This window comes from Mirounga leonina, unplaced genomic scaffold, assembly GCF_011800145.1.
Source record: "Mirounga leonina isolate KUSES-001 unplaced genomic scaffold, KU_Mleo_1.0 Mir_154, whole genome shotgun sequence".
NCBI classification, from domain to species: Eukaryota; Metazoa; Chordata; class Mammalia; order Carnivora; family Phocidae; genus Mirounga; species Mirounga leonina.
The window spans coordinates 13353159-13366685 of NW_023270389.1; the positions used below are offsets into that span (position 1 = coordinate 13353159).

The 13527-nt window shown below is 39.9% G+C and overlaps 1 protein-coding gene across 1 annotated transcript in view; it reads right to left on the reverse strand.

The window, feature by feature from the left end:
- RRP15 (ribosomal RNA processing 15 homolog) overlaps nucleotides 1-13030 on the reverse strand; it is a 43250-nt gene extending 30220 nt beyond the window's left edge. The window contains exons 1-2 of the mRNA XM_035010117.1: nucleotides 12851-13030; nucleotides 319-593 (exon numbers count right to left, since the gene is read on the reverse strand). Of these exons, the coding sequence (XP_034866008.1) occupies nucleotides 319-593; nucleotides 12851-12995 (420 nt within the window). The 5' untranslated portion in view covers nucleotides 12996-13030. The remainder of the gene's footprint in view (nucleotides 1-318; nucleotides 594-12850) is intronic.
- Between the last annotated feature and the right edge of the window lie 497 nt (nucleotides 13031-13527).

A 13527-nucleotide genomic window follows, 5' to 3' on the forward strand; every position in this document is an offset into this window, starting at 1 on the left:
GCATATGGACAGCTAAATTGAATATTTAGACCCAGGAGTCACGGCCACATGTATAATTTACTTGATTTTAAAAGGCTAAATTTTTCAGTAGTTTAATTTCTATTTCTTTGCTTAGATGATTAAAAAGTGAACATGCTCAATGAAGTAATTTAGACTAGGCCTCTGTACAAAAGCTTGGTTATTCACCCCTACGTAAAAAAGCAAGTTAAAAACTGGAATGATAATTGGACAAACATTGCCAGGAACAATTTGGTACAGATAGGAACTTGACTAGACTAGGCAAACAATCTAATCTACAAAACAACTGGTAAGACACACCTGTTTTCTCTTCTCTAGTCTCTCTTGCTTTAACTTTTCTTTTTCCTTTTCCAGCTCTCTGTTTTTGACCAGAATAGTGGGTTTACTTTTAGGAGTTTTTTTGTTAAGAATTTTAGCCATGGCATCCGCCCAGCCCACGTTAGTTCCAACACTAGCTTCAGCTGCATGTTCATTTCCATTGCCACACGGTTCAACTTCATCTTCATTGTCAGCTTCCACTGCTTCATCATCTGAAGAAAAGTCATCCTTTTCTGATCCACAGCTTCTTACAGAACCTAAGAGTAGAAACAAATTAAACTTTAACACTGGAGGAAGAGGCTGTCAAGGCCATGCCAGACCCCCAGGACCCGTCAAAAAGCTAACAGTTCTCCATCTGTCTTCATTTTCACAAGAGGGGAACTTTGTGAATTCCACAGCTACAGTAATAGCAGAGAGCAAGACGGCCCTCCATTCTACTGCCATCAGCCCCCAGAGACCTGGCCCAGCCATGCTGGGCTTCAGCACCCAGGACCCAAGCAGCAGAAACAAATCCAACAGCCCACACAACCTCCTATTGTCAAGGGGGCAGCAGATGCCAACATGGGAGCAGTGTAGGGTGTGTTCAAGTCCATGGGCCTTACTTGTGCCATTAAACTACTTAATAAGAGACTAATGAAAATTATTTTTAAAACGATTAACAAAAAACTTTAATCCATCAAGAAAACGTTTCCATGGTACAGAGAAGTCAGAATAACCTCTCTAGGGATTTGACCCAGATATTTAAAACTCTGAATTTGTGTACAGAAAAGTCTAAAAAACAAAACAAACAAAAAACCCAGCCTCCTTTTATAGAATTTGTATATAACATTATAAAATTAGGTATTGACCATTCTTGAAAAATAATCAGGTAATATCTGCCCAAGATACTAAAGATTCAATTGCACAGCTGGGTGACCAAATGACACTATCAAGCTCTGAGTTGCAGATACAAAAGTGTACTGTTGGAATTGCATCCTGCACAACCTCCGAAAAAAAGCATATACAGGTTATTTGCCAGCTAGTTCATCTTATGAGGTTCAAATAGCTGGGGTCAGCGGCTTGGCAGAAATAAGAGTCCAGTCAGTGGCCTTGCTTGAAAATCAACTCGTTGAGAAGCTTTTGTAGTTTAAGTTTTGTGGCTTTTCTCAACTTCTGAAGTTCACTGTACTTTACCAACAAGACCACAAGCAGCCAGCACAGTTCGCATACATCTATATGGTCCAGAGCCTTTTGGACAGCTTCTGTTTTGTTCTTCAGAAGCTGATGGAACTTATTAGGAACTACTTCAAAGGAGAAAATCGCCCAAGAGCTTAGTAACTTGGAATGTTTCTTAATGAGCAACAGAGGAGCTAACAAAGCACTGCCCTTCAGGGAGCCTATGTTGGGTCCAGCTGCGCATACCAAAGCTAAGCATTATAACCACAACCTCTGCTTCTACTTCTAAGAAGTCTGACGGTTTTTTGTTGTTACTTCAGAATAATGTACCTGCTCGTCAGCTCTAAGGCCCCCTTTCTTCTTTAAATAATTTCAATGAAATGTACATATTCTGCTTTCAAATAACATTTCAGCCTTTTTTTCCCCTTAATTCAGCTTACTGCCATGACCAAAATGAAAGGAGCTGAATGTACAGTCGGCTGTTAATGTCTGAGTGATCCTCTCTAGTCTCTCAACTGTAAATCATGAAGTAAGAGAGAACTGCCAGAAAGATCTGACTTAGCTAATCATTATAATACCTGCAATTTCGCTATTACTTTTGCACGATACCTTTAAGTGTTGGAAATTCATGAAATGAAAAATATGTAAAACTTAATATTTAATACATTTAAGATAAAAATTTATAACCTTAGAAAACAGCAAATAAAAACATATAAAACATTTTATAGATATAGAAAAAATGAACCTCAAGCAAATAAGTAAAAATAAAGTATCTTCAAAGTGTGATAAAAGTGTGTCAGTGTTATCAAAAAGTAAAGGAAATTGCTAATAATTCCACTGCTCTAATGTGCTGCACATTTCTCAGTAAAGAGAAAAAAGTTTTAAACAGAAACTCATTTGCCACATATTTAATTTGAAGCCTTCTCTATATCCTGCATACTGGGTAAATTTAAGAAATCTGAGGACACATGATTCTAGGCTTTGACATGCAAATATAGGTGATTTAAGAACTTTATTATTTACAAAGTATTTTTTAAAAGTATCTAGATTTTGGGGTGCCTGGGTGGGGCTCAGTCCTTAAGTGTCTGCCTTCGGCTCAGGTCATAATCCCAGGGTCCCACATCAGGCTCCCTGCTCCACGGGAAGTCTGCCTCTCCCTCTCCCACTCACCCTGTTTGTGTTCCCTCTCTCTCTCTGTCTCTGTCAAATAAATAAATAAAATCTTAAAAAAAAAAATCCAGATTTTGCCAAACAAAAGCTGTTAGCACTATCATTCAATTCAATGAATCTGAGTGTCTACTATATACCAGATTTCAGAGTCACACAATTTTTCCCTCAGAAGCACCTCCTCAGACCAAGGTTTCTGGAAAATACACTGAGAAGCAAAGTTTGGAGAATGTAATTATCTGAAAAATAAAGATGTTAATATTATACATCTTATTTCTCAGAGTCAGCAGCATTGCACACGTATTAATAACAAAATAAACAATTATTTGACAAGTGCTTCTTGTAGTAAGAATTTTTCTAAATGTAAAGAGGCATAACAGCTTAAATGTTTGTGTGAATGAAGAATACCTGGCTGATCAAAAACAGAAGGTTTCACCAGTCCCTGGTAAAATGTCAGAACTACAATACTGACATCTAGTGTTCTGTCCTGATGCATTCGCACACAAACGGCAACAATTTCACTTTCTCGGTTGCACTGTAGAGGCAGCCACGAGACTTTACAACTGTATGAGCTACCCCAATTCTCCACTTCCAGACGTTGGGTCTTTTTCTTGGTATGTTTCTTACCCAGACTGACTACCACAGTATGCATATTATAGACACATAATAAATCTGTGAAAAGTCTTAGAATACCTTTTTATACAACCTGCATAAACCAATTCAACAAATTCGAAAAGAATCCACTAAATTCATAATTTTTATTTGACTTTTTTTAAAGACGTTCTAGCTCAGAGGAGTCTGACATTCACTGCAAATGGAAATGATCACATTTTATATAAATAAAAAATGCCAATGTAATGAGGTCCTCCAGCGTACTAAAAACCAGGATTTACTTCTAGGATACCAAAGATAAAACCAATCAGAAAGCAGAACTGGTTCTTAAAATTTTACTGTATCCTATGAAGATGAGATTTTTTTTAAATTTTCTACTAACTGATCTTTAACAACAGAAGTTAAGTGCATATATCCAGGGCACCAGATAAGTAAAAGATTCCTTTGAAGCCTTCTGTGTTATCTTAAACATTAACTCGAAGTTTGCATCCTATTTTTGGAATCTGGAAATTAAGGAAGGGCTACAAAGAACACTTACTGGAAGCAATAACTAATGGTTCCAATATAACTTTCCGCATTCATGGAAATGTTCTATTATCAAAGCTGCCCACTAGCCATTGGGTATCAGAGCCTACTGAATACTTCAAATGCAGCCAGTACAACCAGGAACTGAATTTTTCACTTTAATTACTTTAAATTTAAAAAGCTCCATGTGGGGGCATGTGGATGGCTCAGTCGGTTAAGAGTCTGACTTTTAATCTCAGGGTCTTGAGTTTAAGCCCCGCATTGGACTCCACGCTGGTTGTGGAGCCTACTTAAAAAAAAAAAAAAAAAAAAAAGCCACATGTGGCTAGTGCTACCAGCTACCATACTGGCAGGGCAGGGCTAGACTTCTAAGATTCTGTGGTAGACGTAGGCATTTCCCATCTCCCGCTGCCTTTTCCCCAAACTTCCAGCTCCCTTTCAAATTTATTATTTGTCCCAGATATAGTTAGCTGTTGGCTAGAAAGTGGGATAAAGTTTTAAGAAGACTCACAGTCCTTCAATATTTACTGAGCACTCATGAATGATGGGGAAGGGGAAAACAAAAAATCTAAGTCTAGGTTTCTCTCCTTGAAGATGGTCCTATGTTTAGTAGGGTAGATAAATCAGTTAACCAACCACAAAATTTGGTTTTACAATATGCAAAATTTGTCAGTGCTCTTCTAAAAAAAAAAAAAGGCAACAAAGAAAGGGTGACTGTTTGGGGGTATCTTTTACAAAGATGATATTAAAGTTGTTTCTTAGGTAAAGCAGGGATTTGAATGACAAGAGAAGGGAGGAGGCCAAAGAAGTAAGATACCACAACCCAAGTGAATTGAAAGACACAGGTGGGGATGATCACTAAATCTACAACCAAAAACTCTCTAGATCTGACTGAGTCAATGCCCTGTATAAAAATTAAAATTATGATAATCATCATTATGATGGGCATTCCAGGCAGAATAAACCAGTACGTCCAAAGGCATGGGAATATGAAAGAAGGTGAGATGTTTATGAAATGACAAGAAGTTCAGACTGGCTGAAACCGGATCTGGAAACTGGATAGTAAGAACTGAGTTTAAAAAGCTGGCTGGTTTATAAAAATGCTGGTCTGATTTACGATCCAAGAAATAAAATATGCACATTAACCCCCAAATTAAAACCAAGCGGTTTAAAATTACAGCACTATAGGTGTGTTTTTCCAGTAAGAGGCCAAACTGCTAGTGCTTTTCTCTTACCTTAGGCCCTTACTTTTAAAAAGTTTCTCTACTGGATTAAGAAGGTTGTTCTTTTAAAATACAAATACCATCTGGGAGCATTAAGGTTATTGGTTAACATTTAACTTATTTCACACCTTTAGAATAACTCTAACTCAAACAGAATTCCTCATAAAAACTTGGTAGAGATCAGCTAGTAGTAAAGAGTATGAACACAGAAGTCAGGCTGCCTGAATCCAATCTCACCTCCAGATACAAAATCCCCATCTGTAAAAATGGCAATAAAATAGTATTAACTTCACTCTGGTTTTGTGACAATTAAATGAGTTAATATATATTAAAGTTCTTAAAAGAGTGCCTAGCCCATAGTAAACATTTAAGTGCTGATTACATACCACACACAGAGACACACACGATAAGAATTTTAATGTCATTGCGGAGGCGAAATGAATAAGGAATACCTCTGGTAGTTGGAATCTGCAAGAAGTGTGAGGTGCTGTATGGGAAGCTTTGGTTGACCAGCTAGTTAGAGCAGAAGGGTGAAGAGCTCAGATTATAAAATCAGACAGACTTGGCATTACATCCTGATTCCACTACTTTCCAATAGTATTAGCTTGGGTGAGTTACCTAATTCTGCTTTGTCTCAGTTTCTTTGTAGCAAAATAGGCATGAAAATAGTTATCTACCTCACTGGGTTGTTATGATGATTAAATCAGATAACACATGAAAAGAACTTAACACAGACTTGGTACATATTAGACATGAAATAAATGACAGACAAGGATGCTGAGAACCCAGATGACAGACCAGGGATGGGAGATCACAAAAGACTAAAAAAGGATGCCAAAATAAAGGTGGTAAAAGGAATTTCACTTCCATTGTAATTCTATCTACAGTCTTGGTTATAGCCTACAACGCATGTCCAGGGACTCATCAAGTGCAGGTAGGCTACCTTTGACTTTAGTGATCAATGATACTGCACCACAATTTTTTTTTTTTTTAAAGTAAGCTCCTCACCCAATGTGGGGCTTGAACTCATGATGCCAAGATCAAGAGTCACATGCTCTACCAACTGAGCCAGCGAGGTGCTCTGTGTCCCACAACTTTTCAAAGTACTCTAAAATATTGACAATACTAACTAGCTAACATGTAGTTAGAGCAAGCTACTATATAAAACACTTTTTATGCATTATCATTTAATCCTCACAACACTCTATGAGTTGCTCTTATTTATTTACACAGGTAACAGTTCTAAAGCTTAAAAAAGTTAAAGAAATATGCCCAAAGTCACAAAGTTAACAGAGCAGAGCAATAAGGCTGTCTGACCTCTGAGGCACTAGAAAGCTTTGAATCAAGGATTCAACTAAGATTAACATGTACTGAATGAATGCAGAAAATAGTCATTAATAGTTTAAGAAAGCTTGAATTAAAAAGAAATTTCTATGTAAGCCTCAGTTAACCAGAAGAGCCCATTCCTCAACCCCATTCTGGATTTTGCCTAAGAATGCACATTGCCCTAGTTATCAAGAGCTCTGAAACTACTGTTCCCCATTCCAGTTATAAATCACTTGTTCTGCTCAAGCCACATGATCTTTCCTGCCCATTACTACTAAATTTAGAATATTCTGGGGTGTCTGAATGTCACAGTAGGTTGAACGTCCAACTCTTAGTTTCAGCCGAGGTTGTGATTTCAGGGTTGTAAGATCAAGCCCCATGTCACACTCCACACTCAATGCAGAGTCTGCTTGAGATTCTCTCTCCCTCTCCCTCTGCCCCTCCTGCTTGTGCTCCCTCCCTCTCTCTCTCTTAAATAAAGGTATCTTTTTTTTTTTTAAGATTTTATTTGACAGAGAAAGAGCGCATGCGCACACCAGCAGGGGGAGCGGCAGGCAGAGGGAGAGGGAGAAGCAGGCTCTGTACTGAGCAGAGAGCCTGACATGAGGCTTGATCCCAGAAGCCTGGGATCACAACCTGAACCGAAGGCAGATGCTTAACCGACTGAGCCACCCAGGTGCCCCTAAATAAATACATCTTTAAAAAAATAAAAATAAAAAAAAATTTAGAATAATCAAAATTGATGTTCTAAATTTTATTTAAAAGCACTTACCTTTGAAAAAAAATGAAGTTATCCCAGCTTTCCATAAAAATACTCACAATGAAAATTAAAGTGCTACTATGAGACAAATTAAAAGATGTGACTACATGTGCCATCTAGGCAAGCCAAAGCACAGAGCCTGAAAGTAGTCTGTCTCCTGAGTCTGTCCTATAAATTGCTAAACCAATCAAGTAGGACTATGATATATTTCATTTCTTAGACATGTTCCTTTGCTATTTTAAGTAACTTAAATGATGAAAGAGGCTATAAGCTACAGTTTGATGAAAAGCACATTTATCTGCTGCATTATTATATCTAAAACACAGCTTTGTAGTTTATCAAAAACTAAGTGATAGCTCATAGGACCTTCTAAACTGGATTGTTATCAAGTCTTATGTTAGAAGCATATGGCCATTTTTCATGTACGTGAAAAGAACGATTCAGAAAACATGAAATTACCATTCTTCTCTACCAGTTTATAGTCAGATGGGCACAAGCTATGAGGAAAGGGTTGGTCACACCATGGCACTGGATAATGACCAAGGCTTTTTCCATCTGGGTTGATTTACTGACTACAGATTTTTTTTTAAGACTACAAGCTTAAGAATAAAGTCAGCATTGTGTCTAAACCTTCAACACTGCATCAGTTCAATAAATCTGAGTAGTTCAAGGATAACTCCGAGGTAGAGGTTATCAGCCTCTCTTTCATAATACTTGATACCATCAACCACTGTTTACTTCCTCACCTGAGTTGATTTACTGACCAGGGAGGCTATGTGTGCCTGTGTATGCTTTAAGAATACAAACTTAAGGGGCACCTGGGTGGCTCAGTCGGTTAAGTTCCGGCTCAGGTCATGATCCCAGGGTCCTAGGATAGAGCCCTGCATCTGGCTCCTGCTCACTGGGGAGCCTGCTTCTCCCTCTCCCTCTGCCTGCTTCCCCTGCTTGTGCTCTCTCTCTGTGTCAAATAAATAAATAAAATCTTAAAAAAAATACAAACTTAAGAACCAATTACACATTGTATCAAAACCTGCAACAAGGTATCAATTCAATAAATCTGAGCAGTTCAAGGTTAACTCAAATAGGGGTGTCATCATCCTCTTCATAACACCTGATATTTATCTGTTACTTAAAATGCTAACTGTAGGGGCGCCTGGGTGGCTCAGTCATTGAGCATCTGCCTTCGGCTCAGGTCATGGTCCCAGGGTCCTGGGATCGAGCCCCGCATCGGGCTCCCTGCTCAGCGGGAAGCCTGCTCCTCCCTCTCCCACTCCCGCTGCCTGTGTTCCTTCTCTCGCTGTGTCTCTCTCTTGTCAAATAAATAAATAAAATCTTTAAAGAAAAAAATAAAATGCTAACTGTAGCATTTTACCTTCCACGTATCTCTGATCTGTGATCACTTGTGATATTACTATGACCAAATTTCAAATCCTACTGAAGAGTATTACAATTTACTAAAATTCAGTCTGAACCATTTCACTATCATGTAAGTTTACATTATATACAAGTTCTGTTGATTTTACCCTCAACAATACCTAGTACATGAGAAAAGTGTAAAAATCACATTAAGAGCAATTTCCAATTTATTCAGTGACTAAATGGATAGAGTACTATACCATGTATCAGGTTCTATGCCAAATTCTGATACAGCTGTTAGCAAAGCTGACAAAGTCTTTCTTAACAGAACTAGGAAATTTCTTTTTTTTTAAGATTTTATTTATTTGCCAGAGAGACAGAGAGAGCGTGCGCACAAGCAGGGGGAGTGGGAGGCAGAGGGAGAAGCAGGCCCCCCGCTGAGCAAGGAGCCTGATGCGGGACTGGATCCCAGGACCCCGGGACCATGACCTAAGCTGAAGGTAGACACTTAACTGACTGAGCCACCCAGACGTCCTAAGAACTAGGAAATTTCTGCAAAGTCTGACAAACAGTAATTGAGAGTTTTACACTCGTAAAAGCATCATTTTTTACACCTTTCTTACATAATGTATCAAAATAAAAATTAAAGCCAAGAGGAAAAGTTCAAACAATGCATGGGTTTAACCTGTGTGTTTTCTATGAAATTTAAGTAATATTTTGCTAAAAGAATTTGCTTTCAAATGATCATATGATAAGGCACATCCCTATCCATTTTTAGGATCCAATTAAAATTCAAAGAGAAACCTCTGATTCAATTTCCAGATAAAACGAGCCAGTACACTTCACTTTAATAATAAGCCTGTAATTTGCACACTGATTCACTGATGTGTCTGAACCAGATTTAATCTTCTGCCTTTATAGTTTCTCAGCATCCATTCTCTGAAATTCTCTGCAAATGTATTAGTTCTGTCAAGGCCACATATACACAAATTCTGAAATACAAACGCTGTTTCCATCGGTCACGTTTCAAATAACTGATTTCGTAAGAGGAAAACAGCAGATTCTTATATTAAATAACAAATTCTGAATTAGATAAAAGGACGATGTCCCGTCTTATAACCAACGGACCTACATTATTGAATTTATTAAATAAAAGGCCCTTTATAATTTATCTCTCGCAGAGCTACAGTCTAAATCCTGCAGGAAAAAGTGGCTGGAGACAACTAAGTCAGAACCTAAAGGATACAGAAAAGAAAGTGAACAGAAGAAGGGTAGCGGTCAAGAGTACAGGTGCTACTGGGCGCCTGTGGGTGGCCCAGGAGCCTGCTTCTCCCTCTGACCCTCCCCCACTCTCTCTCTCTCTAAAATAAGTAAATAAATCTTTTAAAAATTAAAAAAAATAGGGGCGCCTGGGTGGCCCAGTCGGTTGGGCGACTGCCTTCGGCTCAGGTCATGATCCCAAGGTCCTGGGATGGAGTCCCGCATCGGGCTCCCTGCTTGGCGGGGAGTCTGCTTCTCCCTCTGACCCTCCCCCCACCATGCTCTCTCTCTCTCATTCTGTCTCAAATAAATAAATAAAATCTTTAAAAAAAAAAAAAAAAGAGTACAGGTGCTACAGCCAAACTTCAATAATGGCTGTGTCATTTATCAACCTGCTGAGCAGCTTATGTACTGGGCTGAGCAAGTTATAACCTTTTTGGACCTCAGCTTCCCATAAGTAAAATGAGAATAACAGAATCTATCTCATAGGGTTGTTGTCAGCATTGAAATGGCACACATATGAGGAGCTTAGAACAGCACACAGTACATACAAAAGCTCAAAAAATATAGCTCTTATTATCGAACTCCTCTAACAGTAGAGCACACCCAAAATTTATGGTGCTATGAGTTTTTTTCTAAGTTGGTTATTTGGAAAACTGAATGTTTTTCTTCTGAAAAACATTTCAGGTGGAGCCCTGTGCCCCCCCCCCCCCCCCAGTCCTGCACTGGTGCTGGCGCGGACACAGGTTTGCCAGGGCCCACCAGGAGTTCTGGCACCGTGCGCCAGCCGCCATACAGCCGCCAGCGGTATGAATAAACACGTGTCTCTCTCTTCCTTAAAAGTTCTCAACTGTTCCCTACTGTCTACAAATGGAGACGCCGATCTCTTTCATACGGCACACAAGACTCTTCACAATCTGGCTTTACCCTCTGTTCCCGGTTTCACGTCAGTAACTTCTCTGGAAGCTAGAGCCACAGCAGATAATTCACGGTGTCCTAAATAGCCCATGCCTTTTAAGAGGCTGCATGCCATTGTAGGTGCTTTTCTCTGGACGTCTGAGAAACCTGTCTTCTCGAACCCCCAGACTTAGAAAATTATTCACCCTTCTAAGGCCTAGATGAAATGCCACCTCATTCATTTATTCAGCAAGAAAATGTACTTAATACTAAAATGTGCAAGGAAGGCCCTATGGAAATAAATAAGACACAGTTCCAGCATTTGGGGAATCTATAAGGAGAAAGGTATGTTAAAATAAAATAATAACATAGCATACTATGAGTAATATGTGTAAGACAGAAGAAAGCAATGCCTAAGCTGGGTTCTACAGGATACGGATTTCTGTTTCCATTTGTACCATTTTAATTGGACCATGATTGTAATAACTACTTTTACAGTCCTGTGCTGAATATCTATCTTCCCTAAGACTATAATTCTAGGGCAGAAATTTATTTATCCTTTGTTCCTCAACACAGGGTAAATTATCCACCTAAAGGATAATTAGGTTTCCATAGTACCCAAAACCTTTAATCCGCAATGTAACTTATCTATAATAGCAAGAGAACCTTAGAACCTGGTCAGCATTGACAATACTGCATTGAAAAGTCAGAACAGCTCTAACTTGGAATTATTCGGTACTTAAAGAGAGAAATCTAATTTCCACTTAAATTTGTAAGCAGTACTGGTGTTTTGCTTCAAATGTAGTACTGCTTCTTTCCCTGACAACCCCACATGAACTAGTCTATTGAGTTCAGGAAATAGCAGAATCAGAAGTTCTAATTCCTGCTCAACAAACTGACTGTGTTTCTTAATTACTCTGGAAGCGGATGAGGACTGTAATTACCTAGGGACTGCAGTAGCTAGCACATGACAGTTTCTTCTTGGTTCTGGAAGTCCAGATTTACCCATTCATTTACTTAAATTTCTGTGAAAAATCCACTATGCAGCAGGAACTGTTTTAGATACTGGGATACAGCCATCTCTACTCTTACGTAACTTACATTTCAGCTGGGAGAAACACACAGCAATTATATAACATGCCAGATGATTTGGGAAACACTGAGAAAAATACAGCAGGATTAGTCAAAAGTGAAGGTAGGGAGGCAAGAAGAGTAGTGATGGTACATTACATAGGGTGATGAGGGTCAAGTCTTGCAGATAAAGCACTAGATCCGAGATGGAAGGAAGTCAGGAAGAGAGAGCCATGCAAGTATTTGAAAAATACTCTAGGCAGTGAAGCCAGCAAGTGACGAAACCCTGGTGTGGGAGCCTGTTTGATGTGTTAAACCCCAAGGATATCAATGTGGTTAGATTACAGTTAGTAGTTAGTAGGGGGCAGAGTAGAAAACTATGAGAGAAAAAACGGCCTGAGCCACATCATACAGTCTAAGGATTCTGGATGTTAATCTGAGATGGGAAGCCACTGGACCATCTTGAGCAGATAACTCTCATGATCTGAGGTCCATTATAAAAGAATAGTTCTGGCTGTTACAAAGCTCTAGCTAGTATTAAGGAGCAATAACTGGAACATTAGAAGGTCAGGGGCCATCTCAAATTCCTTATAACCTAAGAAGCTAATGCCAAGAATGATGGTAAAGAGGAGCAGCATGGTCACATCATGGCTGAAGGCCTCAAAATATCTTTCCTTCCTTTAACAAGCGTCTCTGAGAGATCAACTGATACTTTTATTTATTCTACTTTAACCACGTCCTCTTCTTTCATTCACTGCTATCAGGTCTGACTCCCAGAGTCACGAACGTACCACACAAGAAAAGTCAAGTATACCATTCATCTTCCTCTCAGCTCTTTTGGCCTTTTGCTCCTCGTTCCCTAAGAAACTTTTCCCACTCTTGTAATTTTAAATATACCCTCTCATTTTGCCTTCTATCATTGTAACCTTTTTGCTGCTTTCATCCCTTTTAATCAGTAACAGTGACGGTGACAATGTCTAGTAAAAGAATGTGGAAGTTCAAAGCGTCCCTTCCCTAAACACCACCTCCAAGCCTTCTCACTGGGCCAAAGTCGCCCCTTGGATGCCACCCGAGATAAAACTTGGCAGCAAAGCCAATCGCATTCCCTGCTTCCCGCGGATTCAACCCGGCCTTTCTTTTCAGCTCAACCCTAGTACGTTACCTCCACTGTTGGCAGCGTCTTTGCCCTCATCTTCCAACTCCGAAGATACTGCTCTGGCTACCATTTTCATCTTCTTCTTCTTCTTCAGTGAATTTTTCAGCTTTTTCCCTGCACCCACACGTGAGTCCCGAACGGCCGCGGCCATGTTTCCTCACCGGAAGCGACCAGTAAGAGCTGCGACCGGTGGTAACAAAAGGAACTTCGGCATTTAGTTCCGGTGACACAAGGTTCCGGGGCGGGGCCGTCTAGCCCGGAGTTCCGGGCCCGGAGCCTCAGATTGTGAATTGGAGGGAGGTCGGAGTGGTCGGTGTCTCCACCTGAAATCCGCTCCAGTGCGGGGGTGGGAATTAGAGAACTTACGTTCTCAGCAGACTCCTCGGCCCGCTCGCTCTTGCCCCTGGACCACTGCCGCAACCCGGAGCGGTCCACTTCGGTTTCCTCCCTACGGCCGCTTCCCTTTTGTGCTGCCTTATTGAATGTGGGTTTGGGGTGTTCCTCCAAGAGCCCTTACTGGCCCACAGCCGCACCTGCAGCCGGGAGGCCAGGAAAGCGAGTGCGGCGTCTCTAATGAGAATACGAGAATGTCATCCTCTCTCCCCAAAGTACCAAAGCATCAGAGATTCACAACGTAACACACAAGATCTTTCTCAAAAATTTTATCACATAATCTCCCTCTG